The sequence below is a fragment of the Catharus ustulatus genome, chromosome 9 (genome assembly GCF_009819885.2).
Source record: "Catharus ustulatus isolate bCatUst1 chromosome 9, bCatUst1.pri.v2, whole genome shotgun sequence".
Lineage (NCBI taxonomy): Eukaryota > Metazoa > Chordata > Aves > Passeriformes > Turdidae > Catharus > Catharus ustulatus.
Genome location: NC_046229.1, coordinates 24,422,358 through 24,446,135, shown reverse-complemented (window position 1 = coordinate 24,446,135; position 23,778 = coordinate 24,422,358). Strand labels below are relative to the sequence as shown.

At 37.4% G+C, this 23,778-nt stretch overlaps 1 protein-coding gene across 4 annotated transcripts in view; it reads right to left on the bottom strand.

Moving 5' to 3' along the window:
• The window catches only part of KCNT2 (potassium sodium-activated channel subfamily T member 2), a 115,337-nt gene that overhangs the window by 16,499 nt on the left and 75,060 nt on the right, over nucleotides 1-23,778 (bottom strand). For 2 of the 4 annotated variants that reach the window (XM_033067737.1, XM_033067738.1), the window contains exons 15-24: nucleotides 18,517-18,625; nucleotides 16,236-16,292; nucleotides 15,024-15,173; nucleotides 13,635-13,864; nucleotides 12,377-12,593; nucleotides 11,034-11,139; nucleotides 10,640-10,812; nucleotides 8,938-9,009; nucleotides 5,776-5,910; nucleotides 433-544 (exon numbers count right to left, since the gene is read on the bottom strand). In XM_033067737.1, coding sequence (XP_032923628.1) covers nucleotides 433-544; nucleotides 5,776-5,910; nucleotides 8,938-9,009; nucleotides 10,640-10,812; nucleotides 11,034-11,139; nucleotides 12,377-12,593; nucleotides 13,635-13,864; nucleotides 15,024-15,173; nucleotides 16,236-16,292; nucleotides 18,517-18,625 — 1,361 coding nt within the window. The remainder of the gene's footprint in view (nucleotides 1-432; nucleotides 545-5,775; nucleotides 5,911-8,937; nucleotides 9,010-10,639; nucleotides 10,813-11,033; nucleotides 11,140-12,376; nucleotides 12,594-13,634; nucleotides 13,865-15,023; nucleotides 15,174-16,235; nucleotides 16,293-18,516; nucleotides 18,626-23,778) is intronic. The other 2 variants (XM_033067740.1, XM_033067741.1) reach the window with 1 other exon arrangement.

The following is a 23,778-nucleotide window of genomic DNA, read 5'->3' as shown; positions in this document are numbered from 1 at the left end:
ATACACAGAAATGTGTACACAAGACATTATTATAATGCCTTTAAAATGAAGTGGAATTTAAAAGATTATAATAAAATCTGTATGTTTTAAGCATTTAGTCAGTTAAAAGATGTTCCATATTGTCTGTGTCAGCCTCTTGGACAACTACATTAGCTCTAGATATTTCATTATCCAAAAATATTTCATTTTCCTTGAGCAAATTCCATCACCAAGTTGGCTGATTAATATTATATTATAAGGTGATTAAATCAAATCAAACTCTATTCTTAAATGAGGATAGAATTTTTTTTAAAAAATTATCTTTTACAGTAGCTCTACAACCATAAATTATTTCACTGTTTCCACTTGGTTTGAAATCTTTTTTACAAAATCAGAAAAAGTCATAAAAATACAACATTTAAATTGAGGGTAGGGGGAGGCAAATCTCCTTACCTTTTCCAATTTGGACAGAGCAAGAGAATAGCAGTCTTTGGCTCTGAACTGCATGAATCTCATGTTGGCTGGGTGAGTTAGTTCTGTGATAATGCTTAGGCTGGAGAACAACCTGCATTTTAAAAGAATGAAGTGGTTATACTTCTAATTGTAACAATTCACAAATGTAAGGCTCTCCACAAAGCTACAGCTTGTGCTCGTGTCCATGTTTTTAATGAAGTTCCTGAAACCTGTGGTGAGTCTGGGCCCAGTGAAATGCTGGTCCAACAGCACAGGAAACTACGACACATTCTCTGTAGAATTCACAAAACAGCACACACTGAGCTCACAAAATACTTAAATGCTAGAAAGAAACAATTTCATTATCAGAGGTTTTATTTAATGGTTGGTACAATATCACAAATCTGTAGGAAGCAACAAAAAATGCAAAAGTTTAAAGCTTAGTACCTGGCTGCATGTTAAGCACTACTGATTTATGCACCATTTCCAGTTGGTTTTTCTTTCTTGAGGTCTGCTTGTATGCTGTGACTACAGTCTGAGCAATATAGAAGGAAAGTGACACTTGTGGGAGTTGCTGAGAAAATATATGTTTATGTATACTTATGTTCTCACTTTGAAATATTTACATATACAAAATATTTATAACTTAACACCAATTCAGGCTTCCAGTAACTAAAAGCAGTGAATAAACCTCAACTGTGAACTGGTTGAATTACACAGACTTTTAAGCAGCAGACTGAAGAGCCCCTCCTCAGCACTCAGGGCTCCAAGAAATAAAAAGAAAATCAGAGTTTACACTATTTAAATACTAAACAAGTTGGAATAGAACACATATTCATAATATTATTTAAATCTTTCCTCTACAGATTCATGTCAGAAAATGAGATGTACATCTGTACCCTCTTTTGCTGATCCTGAGGCTACTCATCTACACTCAGCAATAAGTAATTGCAGTACTAATTACATCATTGATGTGGCTTCTGTCTCACTTTGAAGGAAGCAGGATTTGGTAAGCTAGTTTCAAATGGAATTCAATGTACCTTTTTTCAAGTCTTGTCCTTTTTCCTCACTTTTGCAGGGAGAAACATCACTGAAATGACAATTCAAGCAGAGCCTAAATGTGGGGAAATGAATATCCAGACTATCTGCCAATATGTGTTAATCCCACACTGCATTTAAAAACTAATGCTACAGAACTCAGAATTAGGAGTAATAGGAAATTAAAAGATCATCTCATGATAAAATATACACAGCAGGAAAAAATGCAGGCTGCTATGTTTCTCTTAAAGATGGTTTAGTTTATCACCAAGATGTGAAAAATTATTTATATTAAGAAATCAGTTTCAAAATTGATATTGGTAAAATATTTTACTTACTAGTGTCTTTTAGCTGAATTAGGGGAAATTAGTCTCCAGGTAGTCAGGAACAGTTTGCATCTTGCCCTGGGTGTAAGGCACACTGCCTGCCAGCTTTTAGCACTGGAGCAGACCCCATTCTAGTAAGAAAGGACTGGATAGGAAAGACCCCACCAGCCTGACAGAAGGCATGGCTTGCTGTTGAACTCATGTTTGGAAATCAGACAAGCAAGAGCGACACGTAGTTCTTTCCCAAACTACCCAGAAAATAATGCAATGCCGTCATAGCACCTCATTTGGTTTCTCTCTTGGTGCTGACAGCTAGATAGCTGTTACTGGCTATGTACTGCTGGCAATAGGCTTCCTCCTGGATTTGAAACACAGCCTTTAAGAGGTTAACTAACAAAACTTTATAGTAGTACAGACCTACTGCCTGAGGAAACGTGCTGTTTTTCTGAGGTGGGCTCACACCTGCCTACAGTGACTCAGTGGTTGGCTTCTTATTCAATTTTAAAAAGTGAAAAGCATCTTAAGGTATAAATCCAAGATTATTAATTTCTCCTTTTATTTTAAAGCTGTGATAGCTTGTTCTTTCTTAGTCAGTGTGCCCATTTGAGTCACACTTCTGTACTCCTGTGTCAGATAAGTCAGTGCTGTCTCACAGTTTTAATTGGGATGGCACAGCTTCTAGCCCTAAAGGTGCTAATAACCCTGTCCTTATAAACAATGCATCTGTCTTGGAGCACACTCTTCTGGCAAAGCACATTGCTATGTAAATCGGGGAATAATGACACAACTGGCGTATGAGATCTGCCTAGGCTGAACTACTGCAACACTCTCACATGGCTTTCTCAAGCCTGAGTAACTCACATCAGGGGGTTTAGATTGGCCTGTATCCTCTGAACAGTTTCACCTGCTGCATTTTCATCAGTGATGTGGTATCATTGAAAACAGCATATTAAATCCAGTGCTTTAAAATCCCTCTTTAACACTACAATTGGTGTCAAGTGCTGGTGGTCTCTACCATGTCCAGTCCTTTCTTCATTACTTTCTGATATTATTAGCTATTCATAAGTAATGAAAAAGCTTTCAATACATTTTTAAAGCTCATTTACAAAACTACAGTAATTTCACGAATACAAGCCGCACCAATTTGACCAAAATTTTGGTGGAAACCCGGAAGTGCGGCTAATATTCCGGGGCGGCTAATCTATTAACAAAATTCTAAAAGCTGCCAACACGGAAGTGAGAGCCCGCGGCAGCCCCAAGCCAAGCTGGAGCCCGGCCGGCCCCGGCAGAGGTGGGAAAGCCTGGCAGAGGCGGGGCCAGCAGTGTGGGGGGCGGGCGGCAGAGCCTGAGCCAGCAGGGCGGGGCAGGGGGGCGGCAGAGCCCGGGCCAGCAGGGCGGGGGAGCCCGGGAGAACTGGGGCTAGCAGTGCAGGGGAGCATGGCAGAAGCAGGAAGGCCGGCGGGTGGGGCTGCCTGGCAGCGGGGGAAGCCCAGCCGAATCGGGGCCAGCAGCGTGGGGGAGCCCGGCGGTGCGGGGGCCTGCAGTGCCGGCCAGGGCGAGGAAACGCGGCGGCGGTGCAGACGGGAGGGGGCGGCCGGCGAGCCTGGTGGCGGCGGCGGCAGCCCTGCCGGCGGGGCGAGCGAAAGCGGCGCTCGGCGAGCGAAAGCGGCGCTCGCGAAGCGCCGCCGCCGCTCGCGGAAGCGCCGCCGCTCGCGAAAGCGCCGCCGCCGCTCGCGAAGCGCCGCCGCCGCTCGCGGAAGCGCCGCCGCCGCTCGCGAAGCGCCGCCGCCGCTCGCGAAAGCGCCGCCGCTCGCAAAAGCGCCGCGGGGCGGGCGCGGCGCTCGCGAGGCGCGGCGCTCGCGAGGCGCGGCGCAGGGCGAGTGAACGCGGCGCGGGGCGAGCGAAAGCGGCAGCGGGGCGGTGCTGACGGGAGAGGGGGGCCAGCGAGCCCGGCGGCGGCGGCAGCACCAGCCGGCCAGCCCCGCCGAGCCGTGGCGCTGAGCTGGGCCACCCGGCCCCGTCGGCAACCATGAGCGGGCCGAGCCTTCCTGGCCCCGCCCCGAGCCAGTAAAGCCCGCTATGCCGCGATCCTGTTACTAATTGGCCAATTTGTGAAAGCTGCGCACGGATTCTCGCGACGAACGAAAGTGCGGCTAATATTCGGGGTGCGGCTTATCTATTGACAAAGACAGCAACATTGTCGAGGCACCGGGGGTGCGGCTTATAATCCGTGCGGCTTGTATTCGTGAAACTACTGTATTTACCTTAGTGCAATGAATGTAGTTTATTCTGTAGAACAGGTAAATGCCACTACCTTACACCTCTTCCCAAAGCTTACTTATTTCTACAGTTTTCTATTATATTAAAATGCAGTGAAATTATTATATGTGTTCTAGGGAAAAAAATAGAAAATTTATACAATACACTATCTGTGAAAGTTTACAAAGTTTTACGAAAAAGTGTTAAGTTTTAAACCAAGGTATTTATTTTAATTTACTTTGATTGTAAATATGCAGTATCAAAACAATACTGAACCAGACACAGAGCTTGTACATGAGTTAAAGCTGCCATCTAGTTGCAAACAATGTGTAAGACAACTGAAGGAGTGTACAGCAGGATCTAATGGCATACCTATTGTATGTAGTTTCTCTTTTACAAAGTAGAACACTAGGGGAAAAACCAATTGGGACTTTACAAGTTTTACATTTCATACAACTCTTTTTTCCATTTAGGGCTACAATGTATTTCTGAAAAACTGATGTATGTAAAAAATCCTGGTGAGATGCCCTAGCACTGTATGGTTAGGAGTGGATCTGAGTGATGCACAGATGAAGTTCAATTACAGTTTTAACCCAAATTTCATTGGTTGTAAGTATGAAACACCCACCTGTGCAAGTATCAGGGACCAATTCAGAAACTGAAATGTTAGAAAAAGACAGAACTAACATTTCTTGTGCAATGCAGATTTTGCTTCCTTTGAGCATGTGCAGAAATGAAAAGAGCATTTGACTGCATTCTCACAGAGCTGCATTAAAAAACAAAAAAGCTCCATTGCATTTTAATGAGGTCAGTTTTTTAAATCATCAAGGGATTCAAAAAACTTTTACTATGCATCTCTCTCTCGTCTTTTGTGGAAGGTTTGACAAAGAAAATAGGTAATTACACGAAAAGCAACATTGAATCACTTTTCTTCCAGGTCTTATTAGAAGGAACACCAGGAAGTGAGAGGTTCAAGCCCCGAATCAAGGAGGCATTTTATTGCCGACTGCGTAGAGTGTTTTGTTTTGTGTGAGATTTTTTACGTTTTTTTATTAAGCAAGCAATATTTTTCTCAGCTCAAAGCAACACATTTCTTCATACTTATTGAACAAGATATTGAACACAAAGGCTTTAATGAGGAGAGCTCTCAAAGGAACAGCAAACCTCAGTGTTTTGCTTTTCATCACAGCCTCCTCAGCCTCTTCACTAGACAGATTATATACTCTCGTGACTCTTATGCTGCTGCCATAGGTAATGTTGTGTTTATGTGCCTAAAAACCTACCTTTTGTGCAAAACTAGATATACAAAATGTGAACAATTACTACTAACTTTATAATGATGCACTGCTAACCTTTCAGAATTAGAAGGATCTGCTTTTCATATGGGCTTTAGCATTACTGTGAATTTTCTTATCTCAACTGTCTTTCATCCTAAGTCTTCAAGAGTAACTTTATTTTCTTTCCTATAAACCTGATAGCTAACTTTTAAAATTATTATCTGCTTTTGGGATGCAAAGCATTTCATCTGAGCTTTCAGGAGAACACCTCGGGATTTTGAGTGAATTGCTAAGCAGGGTGGGAAAACGTTTGTCCATGTAAAACACAAATTCATGCAAGGGAAAACTTAAGTAGAATAAAAAAATAATAGTTCTTGACATAAAAGGCATCAAGTATTTTACAATAAATGAGGATGTGTAGATAGACTGCAAAAATGCCTTACCTGAAGAGGGTTTGAACATTCACAATAGTCTTGGCATCTGCCATGTAGTCTTCCTCAGCACTCATGGTGCTTTCTTTATCCACCACCACCATATTAGCTGCAAATGTGACCCCACACCTTAGTAAGTCATCTAGGCTTTTGTGAAGAGAAAGAGGGAGAAAGAAACAAGCAACTTAAACATGGAACACCTGAAAGATTAGGCATAATTGGCATCTGCAGATCAGCTATGGAACAACTTCTAATATAATCAAGGATAACATCTCAATTAATTGGTAGAATAGAATATAGAATCTACTTCAGTAGGTTGTTACAGTCCCTCTCTTTTGTTAATGATAAATTTATTTCATTTTTTTTAAAATAAGTTGCTTGGGAAGACTTTGGCCTCATCCACTGCAACAACTTGCTCCATTGCAGTTACTTCTGATAATAGAAAAACCCAAATAAATGCTCCAAGTTGCTCTTTCCCACAGATTTATTTTGGTTTCAAAATGTTAATAAATGAGTTGGAGTGTTCTCAGGATGCTTTCAGGAGCAGCTGCAGAGCAGCAGAACTTTGTGCACAGCTGGACAATGTTTGTGTGAAGTCCAACCACACAAAACACTCACAGACAGCTGAGTTACAGTTCTCATCATGCCTTGTAGCTTTGTCTCCAAAATGAAGCATGTTTCAGCTGTTTAAACAATAACATTTTCCACAGATCCTAAGCACTTTTTGACAAGTGTGGTGGGTTTTTTTAACAACTTATTTTTGAAGAATATATACCATTATTTTTTAAACTGTGTAGTATCACTCATGGTTGACTACAACAAAAGAAAAACTGCTTTTATGTGATCTATGAACAACTGCAGTGCACAAGTAGAAGTCCAAACTTTTTTCTGAGTAATTTGTATTTCTTTTTTTTCAGACTTTCAGTTGATCCCTGAAAATAGAAGCATATTCTGAAATACCCAGATTTTCTGCATTTCAATGTTTCATAAGCTCAACAACTATTCTTATTTGGCAGTTACATTCAGCTGGCTTGTGGAGAATTTGAAAAATGCTACTTGGAAGTATTATAATTCTAGTTCTTAGGTACCTCTAGCTAAAGGTTTCTCAAGATTGACTAGATTTCTACACCCTACCCAAGGACTGGGGTACAGGTACCTACTACTTGACATATTTTGATGAAGTGCATCTCTGCTAGGAATTTTGGTAAAGCTGTTTTTCTGTGAGCCATCTACTTCTAACAAAACAAAAGAATGGTAAATGAAAGTTCTTCCTCTGGTGGTTTTCTCTCTGAGATGATGATACTTCATTGCTGGTGAACAAATGATAAATATTTTAGGTACTTAAGATAGTACGTGGTACTTTGAGAATGTATTTTATACCTCTTAAATAAGAAAGGAAAATTTGGATACTTTACAATGTATTTCTTATGTACAGATGATCAGATTTATTAGTTGTGCATGATTTAAAAACATGGTGAGGAAAACACAAGGAATATATATGAACTCTATTTTTTAAAGTATACTTATTGATAATAACGGATGTCAAAAAAACCCTCAACAATCTATAGTTGCTTATTGCACCAGGAATTAAAGTGATTTTAGTGTCAGAAAAGATGCAGAAGTTCACACTGGTATTACTGTGAACTTCTGAATTCTGAATAATCACTTATTCCAAAGACTACATGCTTCATTTTTTTTAAAATGCATTTAATTCTGAAAGAACAACAAAACACCATTAGGGAGGGATTTGGTGATTTCCGTTTTGAAATAAACTCAATAAATTTAAACAAAGTTTAATTTCCTACATTAGTAAAAGAGGTTAACATCTGAGTTATTAATTACTTTGAATACTTTGAGTATTCCTTTTTGAGTATTCGTTTTGATGCTGTTTAGGTTTTGCCTTTTTTCTTAATTTATTGTATTAGTAGTTAGTTTTCCCAGTAATTTTCTATGACCTTTCCCGAGGCAGAAAGACAAAACAAATTCCAGAACTCCAAGCCCCAGGAGGTGCAGGGCCCCAGTGCTGAATTGATTCTTCCTGGGAACCAAGGCTGAGAACAGCTCTTTGAGAAACATCTCCATGGACAGAGTACAGCCAGTTCCAAGGGGGGGAATCCAGAGAAGGGGCTTCACCTGGGGGGAAATTTCATCACCACTTGTCCTCCTAACTGGTGCTTTTTATCAATTATGCTAATTTCCTAAAACCTATAAAATTGCATTCACCCCTGGAGGGGTGGGCTATTGTGGACATCTTTCCATAACTGCCTCTGAAGGCCCTCAAATAAAATCTCCTTTCATATTACCTCCTTACTAAAACTGAGTTTCATTTCCAGGTTGGGAAAAAGGCAACAATTTGATTATTCTGCCATTATGAGTTCTTTTTAAAGAGTCACGGGTTATTACCTGTGACCTGTCAAGTAAACAACATTTCTGGGGGCTCTTTGTAAAGCTCGCAAGGATTTGGTATCACCAAGGTAAATCTGTAACTGAATCACTATTATAAGCAGGAAGTAAGGTTTTTTTATTTCTACAAGGGGAATGAATATTATGGGCTTGTAGCCCCAATTCAGTATTCACTACGTAGTGAAGCTAACAGTTTTCTTTAAATTTACAATCTACACAGAGGAGTTTACTAAAATATTCATGACTCCTTGATCTTCTCTTGTTTCTGCCTGATTATCACATTAAAGTTCTGTTGCTAAACCTATATCCATAAACATATATTAGCAGAGGTGAAGACAGAAATGTAGGAGTAAGTGATAATTTAAGTAGTGGAAGATGAAGACTTTTGGACACATTCAAGACTGTTTACATTCTGTAGCTATCTTTACAAAACCAGAGTCAATTAATTCCAGCAAATTATAACTCAGTACAGACTGACACTAGAATCAGGGCTATAATCTGCTCATTTGTAGAAACATATGAACTCACCTAAATGAGTGTTAATCCTATGTTTTTGAAGTTATTAACTTGTGCTCCCTGTCCTGCTTTTCACTAATGAGTTCCTTTATAAATCAGAAATTTGAAATCCCAAATTACAGCACACAGATACAGACAATGCATGCAAAAAGCTCATCTCCAACTACAACACACACACAAAAACATGCAGTGACGAGACACACAACAAACCACTGAGACTACAAAGGTAAGTTTTCTAACAGTTATTTCACCTACTTGTCGATAGAGCCCACCATGTAGTAAACCATTGGAAACCAACAGATTGCATCCAGAAAATGCATATCTGGCCTAAGCAGCAGATGGAATTACAAAATGAAACACAGTATCACAACAGCAGCATCTCTTCGAAAATATTTTAATCAACTAGTAGTCTGGGGTTTTTTAAAAAAAAATAACTTTCTTAAACTTTGGCATTATAATGTCAGTTTAAGCAGAAAATATGTTTTCAGAAAGCTGTGAATCAACAGTTTGCTGTGATCATAAGGAATGATCAGAATTAACATGCTTATATTAATAAATGCACCTCTAAAATCAGAAATGTTATGGCACAGGACAATTCCAAATATAAGAACAAGTGAGTGATGTCAAAGACACACTACCAAGGTATACTCCAATAGGAGGACTTAAAATAAGCATCAACAATTCTTAATTAAAATGTAAAGTGGAAATCAAATCATCATTTGGGTTTTGTGACACCTAGTGAGTGCTATCCAGCCTACTCCCTTTCAGAGAAGTCACTGCAAACGCTGCATAGAGAGAGGCAACGCTAAGGGTGTTGGTTTAATTAGCAAGCAGAGCTTTTAATTCACATTAATCAGTCAAAAGTGGGTTTAGCTATTAAATGTGACAACAGCATTAGAGTGTGTGAAGCTGGGCACTGTGCTGGCAAAAGGAGCTGGCACTAGAGGGCCCCCGTGCCCACGGCTTGGCTCTCACACTGCCAGTGCAAGTGATTTAGCCTCATTTAGGCTTCTCAGTTTGAGCAATTCACTGTAGCACCTACACAAGAACCTTCTGTTTTGCAAACACAGGTGACTAAGGAGCTTCCTGAGGGAAAGTGGGACACTTCACAGCAGGCCTTTGTAGAAAAAAAATCACTTCAACTGCAACATCTACGCAAAGGGAAGTGTCAGCCTTGGAATCATAACCTACAAGACATTTTTGCTTTCTTAGCTTGTTCTACTATTCTGTGTACAGCTAACCTCCATTTCTGTGTCTTTCAAGCAATTTGAAGTAGCTGAACTGTACTAAAGTGTTGCAAAAAAGCCCCAGAAAATGGATTTATTATCTGATTATAAATGAACCAGGCTTGACATAGGCAAATCTGTGTGAAATATTAAAAGAAAGAAATGCAAAATTCCAGCAGTCACCAGAGAAATATAAAAGTAACAACAATACTGCAGGTTTTAATTTTCATCCATGGCTTTAAATAATTTTAGATAAAGTCTGTCTGTGGGCGTCCTTTTGGCTTAAAGAACTGTTTATCTTTGAGTGTAGAGTTATTAAAAATATATCTAGCTGGTCCAGGCCAGTAAGTGCATTGTGTTAAGTAGGTTAGTGCTGTCATGTAGCTGTGAAACTGCTACACAGCTTGCTTTTTACAGTGTTTATTAAGCCATTTAATTTTAGCAGTAACATTCACATTTTTGGGGGTAATTTTAAGAAAAAACTTAGCTGAAACATTGGCCATGAAGAATGAGAACATTTAAGTTTACTATGGCTGTTAACAGCCAATAAAAGGTCAATTTTGTGTATGACAGTGAACATGGAATGTGGTTTCTGTCACTAACTTTTCTCAAAGATAAGTGTGCCATAATGTTTTTGATTTTCAGCTGGCCACATGAAAAGGGGTCATCTATTGAAGTAACGGTAAAATGAGTTTAAAACTTATCAGAAGGGGGAAAAAAAATCTCCTTACGGGTTATCCAGCAGTAATACAATGGGGTTCAGCTCTTTCTTTGGTCGGTAATAAGCTCTGAGTGGGACTATAAAGTTATATAAGCCATTTCCAGCAGTTTCTGCTGCAACTATAATCAATTTGTTTTTGAATCCATAGGCTTTGGCATCTTCATGGTAGTTATGCTGGCATCCCTAAAAGTAAGAAACAAGTTCAGTGGATGTGACCATTGTATCAGATGACCAATAGCAACCTGGTTAGATATAAACACTTGCTGATGGAAAGGAGAAAATACAGCATTAGAGCAAACACTGCACAAATTTCATCCCTAAGGAGAAATCAGAATTTAGCTCTGCTCAGATGCAAGAGACCAATGAGAAGGCAGAGTTATCCAGCAGCAGAAACCCCTTTTTACCTTGTCTAGTCTTAGACAGCAGAAGGGTACTTTTTCATGCAGAAGATGACAAAAGGTGGGAGAACTTCCAATATAAGGAGAGTAAGGAGGATAGCCTTTGGCATACCTAAAATAGAAAAAAACCATTTTTCAGTATAGCAAATTATGAAAACACAGCCTACACAAGTGTTTTATGGGATGTTTACACATATGTGCAAGTTTTAGAGCCAAGTACACAAAATGAACTGTGTTTAACAGAGGTCAAAGGAATGTATTTTGCAGCCAGTTCAGCAGAACTTTGGGGACTGAAGGAATTTTGGTTGGGATTTTGAAAATAGTCTGTTGTATCAGTGTGTTGTTATAGAGTTTTGAACTGGAAACTTCTAAGTTTAAAAAGGAAGGAAAGAAAACAGAAATAACTGCACTTCTGCTCTTCCCTCTCCAATTTGTTTTTCAAGCATTTACTAAAAATGAATGAAGTCATTACCTTTTAGCTTTAACAATGTACTTTCAAAATGGCTGAAATAAATTCTAAATGGCAAATCCTCTTCCCAATGAGGTGAAATTTCTAATTTGCCTTAGTATTTTTTTACATAAGAGCTTTTAAATCCTACTGTTTCACTCTGCAGATTTAAGATAACTTGTCTTATTAATTTTTTCTCTGGAGTCTGAAATCTTCCCTGGGGCTTCTCATGCTTGTCACTGGTGGAGATGGGAAACTCTGCTGGTTGAGGCACTGGCTTAATTGTGTATATCAGTTTTAACACCCCTGTCAGCAATCCCAATAAACATAATTGCTCATCTGCACAGCAGGATTGAATCTTCTGGGTTTATCTGAGTATGGCATCATTACTTTCAGTAACACACTAACAAGCATTTTTAATTAGATGTGATAATTTTGTCCTGTACTGCTTTTTTGTCATTCCTGCAGTTTGAAGTCACACACCCAACCCCAGCATTCAAAAACCTTTTGGGTGATCTGATTATCACTGCATTCTCATGATAGAAATACTTACCTGTTTTTAAATTTGTTGAGTGCTCATTTAGTAATTACAGAAAGCGAAAAATAATAAAAAAAAAAGGCCTAAAATATTGCATTGCAATACATGACTACAGCTTTTATAACTGCAAAGAGAAAATCTCCAGCAAATATAAGAGTTAATCTGTTGGTTGTTTTTGTATTTCAAAGTAGGCTTATGGCATTCTGCTAGCATTTAGCATTTCCTTGGTGGGAATATTTCAATAATTGGGCTTCATGAGAAGCTTCCTAGAGGTCCTCAGATTGATCTGCATTTCCAAAAACATTATCTATGCTTTTTATGTACTATTAACTTTTCACTTTCTTTCACATTTAATATACGTACTCTAAGCCTGCAGAGACTTCCTCATCCGATGGGGTGGTTTCATCCTCTGACTGGTCACTGAGCAGGTCGCAGGTGTGCAGGGAGGAGGAGTCTGCAACCTCGAGCACTGGGGCTATGCTGGGCCTCCTGCCCTCCTTACCCCCCTCAGCAGGGAGGGCCAGGGTGGCCCCGCTGGCCCCGCGGCACCCGGTGTCCTGTAAATCGATGGCCACGGTCCCTAGGGGAGGGAAAACATTGCCTCAGTGCTCCTCACAACCTCTAAACCACACTTCTGGATTTAGCAGGGATTGCCTGGCTGCATGGCAAAGGACTGGCAGCAACACTATGCTGATTGTGTTTATTCCATTCAAACAAAACAAATACTTAAACTACTCAAGGAAAGTAACACCTCTCCTAATAATTACAGTAATTTTATGATTATAAGCCACACCATTTTGACTTAAATTTTGGTCCGAACCCGGAAGTGCGGCTTATACTCGGGAGCGGCAAATGAAGTTCAGAAATTTGCCAACCTGGAAGTGCGAGCCCGCAGCAGCCCCGAACCGAGCGGCGCCCGCATGGCGCCAAGCCGAGCCAGTAAACCCCCGTGATCCCGCAATTCTGTTACTAATTGGCAACTTTGTGAAAGTTGCACACGGATCCTCGCTGCAAACTAATGTGTGGCTAATAATCCAGTGCGGCTTATATATGGACAAAGAACGAAAAGTTGCCAACACCTGGAAGTGCAGCTTATAATCAGGTGCGGCTTATACTCCTGAAATTACTGTAGTCTGTGTCTTCTTGTTAACTACCTCTTTAAAATCATGCCTTATACAATCAGTCCATATTTAAATGCATCGACAACCTGCAGATTTTCCTTAAGGTATCTTTTAAATTAAAGAAGCTCCTGAAAACTTCTTACAAACAATCAGGTACAAAGGACAAAGAAGCACTCACATGATTTACCCACTTCATTATTACTTTTTTATACCACAGTCTCAAGTAGTTCAATTCCACATTGTCAGGTAAAAGAGAATCAAATTCCATTTGTTTGTTTGGGGGTTTTGGTTTTGGTTTGTCTGCTTGTTTGTTTTCGTCTGTGTTTTTCTTTGGTTTGGTTTGTTTTTTGTTGTTTGTTTTCATGTGGTTTTTTTTTAAATATGAGAGCAAAAGATTTAAGTTTTTATATTAATTCTTTCTACTCATAATTATAGTTTCTTAAAAGTTTGGGAAGATGCTTTAAAATCTTAAATTTTAAATAAGAACATAGGTTACTTACCCATGCTGGCTATTATACTGTGTACAGGTAACCTAGAAGTTCCATGATAAGGTAATTTTGATTCATGGTTTTTTCTATGCTTTTCTTGCTTCTTAAAAGCAGAATTCTCTTCTTTGGTGATATTTATGTAAAAGCATATATCAGTAGAACTCATGATGTATCGAGGACCTGGATTCAGCAAAATGTTTTTGTTATCTTCCTTTCTAACACCAATCAGACAGACTCCAAACCTTAATTAGAAAAGGAAAGGCATGGTTCATTTTGCATAGTCCTGCAAACACCAGAATTTCCATTGTCAAAAATGAACCTCAGGTATATTTTTATTCTTTGCACCTTATGAATATTTGCAGCCTTCTCGACAAAGATGTTTGAAAAATGTGCTCTGTTAAATAGGCCACATCAAATCCAGCAGATTTTATGAGCTCATAAATTCTTAGGCAGTTGAGTGGTTTTCAGAATGCCCATAATATTCTCCTAATGTTGTTCTAGTTGATTTTTTCTGTCACATGAATAGTCCTTTTTGGGAAAATATTGGTAGAAAAATGTATACATGATATGAAAAATTATTAATCATGTTAAATTGTTCCATTATTTATAAGTAATGGAAACCATTTTCATAATTCATTTTTGCAATTCACTATTTAAAATGTATTTGATTAGTGATAGAAAATACGAAATTACAGCAAAAAAACCTCTTTCTCTCCTTGATTAAATATGAGAATAAAGTCATCATTTACGGTTTGATAAATGCTTATTTTATCAAATATATACAAACATACATGATTTGTGGTTATTTTGCATGTTCATCTCACAGAGCAGCACTGGGTAAGTGATGCATCATCTGGACCTTAAGTAGGTATTTTATTATCTAACAGAAAGAGTTTTATGTTTGAACAATCACCAGAATGTACTGTGTGGCACCTTTAAACTGAACATTTTCCATAATATGAACACGCCATAAAGGAAGCCAGATTTCCAGATGAGTCCTAAACTAAAAAAAAACAAAAAAAAACAAAAAAACCCCCAAAAAAGAAATAAACACCCACACCCTCCCACCCAATCATTTCTAGATTGTTTTCTAGATTGTTTTGGAGTTGGAAAAGGATTGGTGTTCTTGAAAAACCTCTGAAAGATGCCTTCTTTTCTAGTTGTCCAGCATTATCCTTTATATCTTTCATATTCTATTATTTTAGACTGAGATGGGCTGTACAGAATGAATATGAACTTTTATCTGACCAGCTCCAACTCACAGAAATATATCCATGTTAGTGGCCAGATGCTTAAACCCAGGAACAGAATAATGTGCAGTACTGTGCCTTTAGCACAGAGCTATGTTGAAGGCAAAACAAAATTTGAAATTTTGATGGTTGATAAGAAAAATAAACATACTTTTTATGTGCATGGAAAGAAGCATATGTGAAGCTTTTCCCTTCATACTCTGCAAAAAATGTACTTTCTTCCAGGTTAATGTGATACACTTCATTACCAGAGCATCTGCCATACATTTTCTGCCATTGTTCTGGTGATTGCTGACTCTCCCTAAAACATAAAGAGAATAATTTAACACTTAATGCAAAGTTCTTATTAATCAGAATGGTATTTCATGTCAATAGAAACTACAAATGTCTACTGAAAAGGTCCCATAGGCTAATCTGAAAGAAGTATTTGAGATCAAATCTTGGTAATATTGTAAGTACAGAGATTATTTTAATGTATTAAAGAGCAATTTCTGCTAAGTAATAGACATATAAGAGTATGTACTTTAATATCATAAGAGAGGTGGCTCAATTACTTTAAAATGACACCATGATAAGTAGATCCATGGCAATTTGAAGATGACAGGCAAAACCAGCAGCATTCTCATTATATTCATAAGGACAGTTTCATCACGTGCTTTGTGACTCTCATTCCTGTCTGAATATCATTAATAACAACTTATGTAGGAAAGAATCATTTGTCTTTGGTCATTTGATCTGTAAGAGAGATTGTTCTGCATTTGCTTATTAGTGATCTTTATCCTCTGGGTATTTTTGGTTCCTGTGTCTTGTAGACTATTACAAGCACATAGCTTCTTTTCTCTAGTGCAAGAAAATAAATGACAAAGCAGATCATCCTTTATGCAGCTGCTGCCCTTAATGCAAACAGTTTAGTGCAAATGTTCCAAACTCAGCAACCCCAACACTTGTAGCCTTGGAGCTCCTGGGAACTTCTTGATTAAGTTTCACATGGAAACAAGGTTCTGCCTGATGATTTTTGCTGGAGGTAACTGATGCATACATAAACATATGTGCAGATAGGTCATGAAACTGAAAAGTGTGTTCTGTGTTTTGCCACTTGGAGTAAAGATCTCAAGATACTGGGACATGCTCATTTTATGCCCATTTCTGCATTTTCAATACCTTCACACAATTTCTATTTTTCTTCAATTTACCAAGTTTCATCACTCTCATCATGAAATCATTCTGTTTCAAGATGAAAATAAGTGAACCATTTTTGTTGCAACACTATAAATAGTGTACTAGTTATAGAACAGCAGAACTAGCAATGTAATTTCAGTACATTTTCCCTTTTTTCACTTTTCCCCTAAAATAAAATGGTCACCTGTTTAATGTCTGCTTGGTTCCAGTGAGTTGTCTGAAAGCTTCCCATGGGGCTGTACTGTAAAGATCACATTAACTTCAAGTCAGAAAGATTATTTTCTTCCAGTATTTTGTATCGTCAAACAAACCCTAATAGAGTTGTATTAATAGTTTAGATAATCAGAAAACAGTTAAAGATTATTTTAAAGATTATTAATTAAGATTAATAATGAGATTATAAATAATATTCAAGGTAGAATTTTGGTGTCTCAGACTAAAGTTTTAAATTCCATAAACAGCTGAGAAGACAACAGCATTATTTACACCTCCTTAACAGGTTTTAAAACTTGAGTCCTACATAAAGTTTAATGCATAAGGTATTACTAGCAACCATGATAATAAAAGGAAAATTAAACAGGACCTAATGTAAAGAAAAGCAGTTCATTATTAACATTGGAAGTATATTTAACAAATTATTTTCATGTTGTAGATCCAATTTGGTATTTGGTTTGGTTTATAAATACATGTATATAGAATTTTTATCTGTAGTTTAAATAATCTGCTTTCACCTAATCTTTTTACTTAGCTAAACTCAACTGCTCACCTGACTTCATCTTTCATATGCATAAATAAAGGTAAGTTCACCAATTTCAACAACTAGCCGTTAATTTACTTCTTGTTCAACAACAGAAAACATCTGGAAAATCAAAAAACGCCCAAACCCTCTGAACTGTAAATTGGTCAAATCCAAAACAGGTTTATGTCTGCAGTACAATGACAAATGCCCTTATTCTGGAGTCTGTCTGAGAATAAATGCTCTAAAGAGTGCTGACTACAGTAGATAAATAATAACTAGACATTTTCACTTTTTCAGTCTTTCTGTATAAATACAGAAGAGTATTCTTATAGTAACATACATTGTACGTTCTTACAAAAACACACATTAATCCTTCTGGACTCAAAGTAATGCTACAACTATTTGTGCAAAAACTTTTTTCTTTTTCCTCCTAGTATACAATTAGCAAACTAGAAAACAGTCTTTATTATGCTGGCTACATCTATTAATTCTGATTGCAAAAGAAATCTTAAGCACTTTTGAATTCTGTGACAGTAACTTTGCATCACAGTTGGGAATCTGTAAATGATCAATGTGACTGTGTTAAACAGTGAAATGATGAAGTTCCTAACTACAGCAGAAAACATTTCCCATTTGTGTGTTTTGCTTTGTGCTGATGGAAAATTCCCTGACAGCAGTTAGGAACACTGCTCTTCTTTTACATGCATACAATAGGAAATAACTGGACAAGGCTCTGGATTCTGTGCACGTCACAGAATGAGAGGTAGGCAAATAAAAAATGTATGACAGATGTATTTCATCACAGTACTCAGCAGGTATCAAAACAACGGTGTCTTCCTACTAGGAGATTCTAGTGCAGACAGTGCCATTAAAATCTTGACATTTGCAGTTCTAGGAAGAATTTCTGTTTTCCCCGTTCTGGGCAAAGGGGAATACTAGAAATGTCATATAGAAGGTTAAATAACTCTGCTTATATATATACTGAGTTCATGGTTACATGAAGAAGTTAGCATGTTACAAGGCTTATATAGTGTATATGCAGCTATTCAATTTCTAAAATATATTTAGAGATTCACTCTTTATTGCATCTGTGTGCCCACAACATTTCAATCAAGAATACCTTATTATTCCAAGAATACAGCATAAAAGATATACAGCAGATGTGGTAAAATTATTTTAGTGAATTCAGAGAAGTTCTACTGTGACCGTACAGTCTGCAGAGACACCATAATTCTGCAGCCCTTCCAGCAGTGTGGTCATGTTAAAAATCACATATATTTGTTTGCCTCTTAATGTACAGGCACAGAAGAGCAAACACCACATGTTATCAAAAAACACATTTTTTTTTTTAGTTAATTGAAAACAGACCTTCAAATTAACCTAATAGATGTTCTTAGGTCTTGTTAGTGGTTGTAAGTAGAACTTTGTGGTAGATAGAGGCACTTCAATCTCCTACACTAGAAATACAATTTTTTCCTATTTTGTATTGTGGAAGTGGCACAACAGCATGAAAAAACTTAAATACTAGGGGGAGGGAGTGTTCTCTTCAAAACTATACTGCCTTGAGTAAGGCATTTTGATGCTTTTATTGTGCAGAAAATTCAATTTCCTTTTTTAAAACTGTACTTGTTCCTGTGGGAATTCAGGGTAAGCTGTTTTCCAAAGAGTATCAGCTATGACTTTTCCAAGTTGTTTGGGACTTTTTTGTGGTACTATATACACTTACTGTCCCCTAGACGTATGAACCAGCAGAGTGATTAATGTGGAAGTAGCTGGACATATACAATTCAGAGCCAGCATAGCATATTTGAATTCCTCTTCACATACAACATGATCTGTAGGGAAAAAAAAAGGATACAAGTCATTTTACAAAAATACTTTAAATTGAACAGAATTATCACTTCCTTGTCTACAAAAATAGTGAAGATGGATCAATCAAGAGTTGGCCCAAGATCTCACTCTGCTTGAACCTTGGAAATCAGCTGTCTACAAATTTTCCCTATCTATGCTATCTAACATGGATGGCTACTGTTTTCAATCCAGATCACAGTTAAATGCTCTCCAGTGCTTGCTGATGGCATGAAAAGGAAATAGAAATAATTTTTAAAGCAATTCCCATCTATCTGTGACAGTATTGAAATGGCTATAAAAAGGGGCAAGCACAAAACTTGTCAGTGTAGAAACATAAAATCAGAGAGGTTTTGTAAAATCATGAAGGCATTTAATACTAAGTCAGTTTTTCCCCTGTGAATTTAGGGTTTGGTTATATCAATGGGAGCAGAATTTGCTTCTAATCAGAAAGAGTATTACAAGTGGTACAGCTGATGATCAAAACATAGGCACAAGAAAATTGCTGAGAAAAGGCAGGCAAATAACCTCCCCAGCCAGGCCAGAACTATGCACACCTGCTTCTGATCTCACCAAGGTGTCACTGAAATCCCTAGAACCACCTTGCCTCTCTAAGCTGTCTCCTGACAGAATTTATAATATAGTTATAAGCCTGATGACACTTCCTGAAAATAAAAGTGAAGGCATATTTTGTTGCCTTTTCTGTTCCTTTTCTTTTGAAATATCTGCAGGCTTTTCAGTAACAGAATCATTTACTACTGAATTGAGTAATTAATTCTCCCATTTTCTGAAGATCAGGGCCTATTTAAATGTCATAGAAAAGGAATGAATTTAGTTATATAAAGACACTGTCAAATGTAGGACAAAATGAGATTTTTCTTCCTGTAAATATATTTCAGCTGTAAAAATTAAATATTTCCTGCAGAAAATATTTCAGATAGAAATATGTTCTTTTCATTGACCATATGCCATTAATAAACCTACTTGAATTTCAAACCAGGGATTTTGAGAGGGTAAGGCATAGTCTGTGGTTTGAATGGAATATTTGCAGCCCATTACCATTGGTCAGATGGCAGAGATTTAAGGAAGTGGATTTGTGGAATACCATCTTCTTGACACTGAAGGAAAGGGAATTTTTAAATTTGTACAGGATTTTGCCAAATAATCTCTTATTTTTTGTTTTGAGTGTTGTCATATTATAGCTAAACATTTTGAAAATACAAAAGAGAAAATACACAGGGCAATGATTTTATCACCTGTTATTTCAGATCTTGTATTTCAACCCAATTGTACATGCTGGCCTAAATATATACAAATGGAAGTTAATAAATCATGGATGGCACAATGCAGATGAAAACTGTAACTTAAATCCTCCAAATGCACTCTACTCTCTAACATACACTGTGAACTTTCTTGGCAGATGTTTATGTAAAATACTATTTTACCAAAGAATTTAGCACACAGCAGAGATTGCTTCCTACAACAGCCTCTTAATAATGTCTGGGTCAGAGATTCACATGGTGTTGTCAAGAGTTTTTCATCAGGAGCCTTGGAGCTGGACTTGTGGACTCTTTCTGCACCTGTTGGAGACTGTGACCTTCTGCAGTTCAGTTCTTGTATTAGACACAGACCAGGCCAAAAATGCCTTGCTCCTTTCTCCAATTATTTGCCAGCTTTCCTATGACATTACTGTGTTTTCTCTGTCTGCTCAGGACTTGTGGAGGATTACACAGAACTTTATCTGCTGCTTTCTTTCTGAAGTGAGCAGGGAGGAAGCTGGATGACAGCTCTCCCACTCCTCAGGTCTGGGACATCAGTCATGTCCCCTGACAGCAGGTACCAGAATCAGCAAATTACTCATCCAGTGTGACAGCAAAGCAGCCCAGAAAATTGCAGTTTATCTTGAAGTGAATATTAAATATGTCAAATCAGCCTCCCAGAAAAAGAAGTATTTTGATTGAGTTTATACTAAAGAAATATTACATTTAGAATTTCCATAAGTTGCTGTTTCTGTTGAAAATATATTTTGACAGATGTTTTGTTGCTAAGTCTGTCTCGAATGTAGTAATGCAGTGGGGTGATTTATGGTTTCTGTGATGTTACTGAGGATAAAACAGACTCAAAATACTGATTTATGCCTGCAGCAGCCATGTGGTAAGAATGACCAAGACCTGACACAATTATTCTGAGAAACCTTGCTTTTGTCAATTTGATAAGTTAACGTGACCATATCACATCTGATGGAGAAAAATGCCCATCCATTACCTCTAGACTATTTTTATCTGTAATTGGACACATTAATCATCTGCTGCATTCAATATCCATTTTGGTGAATCTGGACTATGTTTCTTTGAAATAAACTACTGAAACTTTGATGTCAGACTTCAACAATCTGTGCTAATTCATGGGTGTATTTTGAATAAATAGAGAACGTCAAAATGCATTCCCATTTCTTGGAATTGTAATTAGATATAATTTCCAAATATTCAAAGTAAAGCATATATATATATATATATATATATATATATATATATATATATATACATATACATACACAAATTATAAAAGTTTTCATTTTAGCTCAGAAAATATTGAATTTAGTAGTCTCTGAGTTACAAAAATATATTATAAATATACATAAATAAATATATTGCTCTGCTGTGGAAAATCTTCACTTTATTTCCCATCTGTGCTGAAATGCAAGGCCAGGAGCTTGCTCCAAGGGTACATGACCTTTTGTAGCCTTGTGTGATTGAAAGAAAAGTGGGAAGATTAAGAATGTAACTGCCAGCATTATTGAAAGAAAAACTGGGCATATCAAAGCATTTTTATATTGGAAATTACTTGGGAGAAATCAAAGCATTATATTGGAAATTACTTGGGAGAAATCAAAGCATTTCAGTTTAAGAGATAAGACAGTTGCCCGTCTGATCACTGTCATGTTAAGAGTGGCTGTGTATTTAAAGTGTTCACACCTTAAACTTGCAAAGGGCTTTGCTGGAACAAACATTTATGCCACTGGAGCAAAGTAGTTTAATATTTTAAACAAAGTAATTAAAGTCCACTATAAAAAATATCAGAAGGCACAGAATGCTAGGATGTATGTGTGGCATCAGGTGGAAAGTCAGGAAAACTGACTTTCTGACAAGGTGCTTCCATTCTCTTGCTTTGAAGACAAAAATAAGTTCTCATTCTCTCATTAAAGACAGGAAGGATGTCTAAGTCTTGTTCACTGGATGGGAATACATTATAACAATTACTTCTCCCATACACTGTTTCTGTCTGAGGCAGAAAACCTCCAGGCAGAAAACCTTCAGGCAGAAAACCTTCAGGCAGAAAACCAGGCTTTTCCCTCCTATAGGAACATGCAGTCAGTGTCTGAATTTCAGAACTGCCTCATGCAATCCAGGAGGACTGGTCAACCTGCTGAGAAACTGGGCTTCCAGTGGTTTATACATTTTCAAAGTAGTTGAAAGTTAGACTTTAGTTAGGAGGACTATTTGGTTGTGTTTCTTCTAAACTAAAAATTTCATTTTTGACAGCTGTAGTCTCTAAACCTGTGTGCAAAGGAAAAAAAATAAAAGAAGGAGAAGGAGAAGGAGAAAGAGAAGGAGAAGGAGAAGGAGAAGGAGAAGGAGAAGGAGAAGAAGAAGAAGAAGAAGAAGAAGAAGAAGAAGAAGAAGAAGAAGAAAGAAATAATCCTATTACTGAATATTTCAGGTTCATAAAAATGCCCAGTATTGCTTTGGGAAACCTCTAGAAGAAAAATGTCATTTTCTCAAGGAATATAAGACTTAAAAGAAGCTTTTACATTAAGGTAGTAATAAAGCAGCCCTGAATCATAATAGGAAAAGCACTTAGAAAAATGTTCCAGATGACTGTGACAAATTTTACTCGTAAACACTCTGGACAGCTCTGTAGTGTGGGTATGTGTTTCAGGATGATGAAGCATTGGATGACACTAATACCAAAGGGGGATCCTCTTAGGAAAATGTATACCAACAAATATTGTTCTTATAGCTTCAGCAGTGCCTAACTATTTGCAGTAGGTGAGCATCCAGTGGTGATGCTAGTTCAGTGAAGGAAATTTTACCAAAAGAGGTTTCTAGGTTTTTTTTGGTTGTTGGTTTCTGGTTTTGTTTTGTGTTTTTTAAATATGGTCCAAATTCTTTAACACTTCTAACAGACATGAAAAATTGCCTCTGTTTTAAAAGTCTAGTTATATGTAAGCTCCTACAGAGAGAAGCCATTAGGAATAATGAAAGTCTCTTAAAAGCCCGATTTGGAACAAATTAACACAATAACTGATAAAGAAAAGCAGCCATGGCTAAGGGAGCAGGGATTATGTTTTGCTGGGTGGTTTTAAGGGGAAGATGAAAAAGTACCATCATTCTCATCACAGCAGGAGCCTTATTTCCCTCTGTGCCAACTCATAGCTTGAGATTACACTTTTATAACTTCAGAACTGCTACTGATGGGGTTTTTTCCTCTTCTTAACTCAGTGGTAAATTCCATAGCTTTTAAAATTACAGCTTTAACTGTTGCTCTGGAGCTGTTCTGCTGGAATTTATTTTTTCATCACATTCTGGGATGATGGAAGAGGCTAATATTTTTCCATAGAGTTGTTTTCATTTTTGCATGAATCAGCAATCTTTTCTTTCTTAGAATATCATTCAAGAAAATTGAATTTTCAAAATTACAGCTGAAAAGGAAAGCTTCTCTTCTACTTCAGAGCCATTTCTCCAGAAGTATTTGTGTGTTTTTGAACAAGAGTATATATATGTCTATGTAGTTACATATGTAACTGTTTGGATATAGACAGAAAGAAAGAGAAACATAAAATGCAGAGGAATAGCTTGTCAAATAAAATATGGTAATCTTTTTTTATAGGAGTGGATTTTTTCAGATTTCTTAATACAATTTTGAGTTTTATGCCATGGTTTCTAAGGCATATATTTTACTGGATTTAAAATTAAATTATATCTCTCTTTCCAAAATATTTGCAAGTAATTAAAATAATGTTTTCCATACCACTTGGTAAAAAACAGTCCAATGAGAAGATTTTTCCCTCAATCATTTGTTGGATTAAATCTGAATAGATCTTCTTATGCACCCCTGTTGGGGGCTGGGGGAGTTTTCT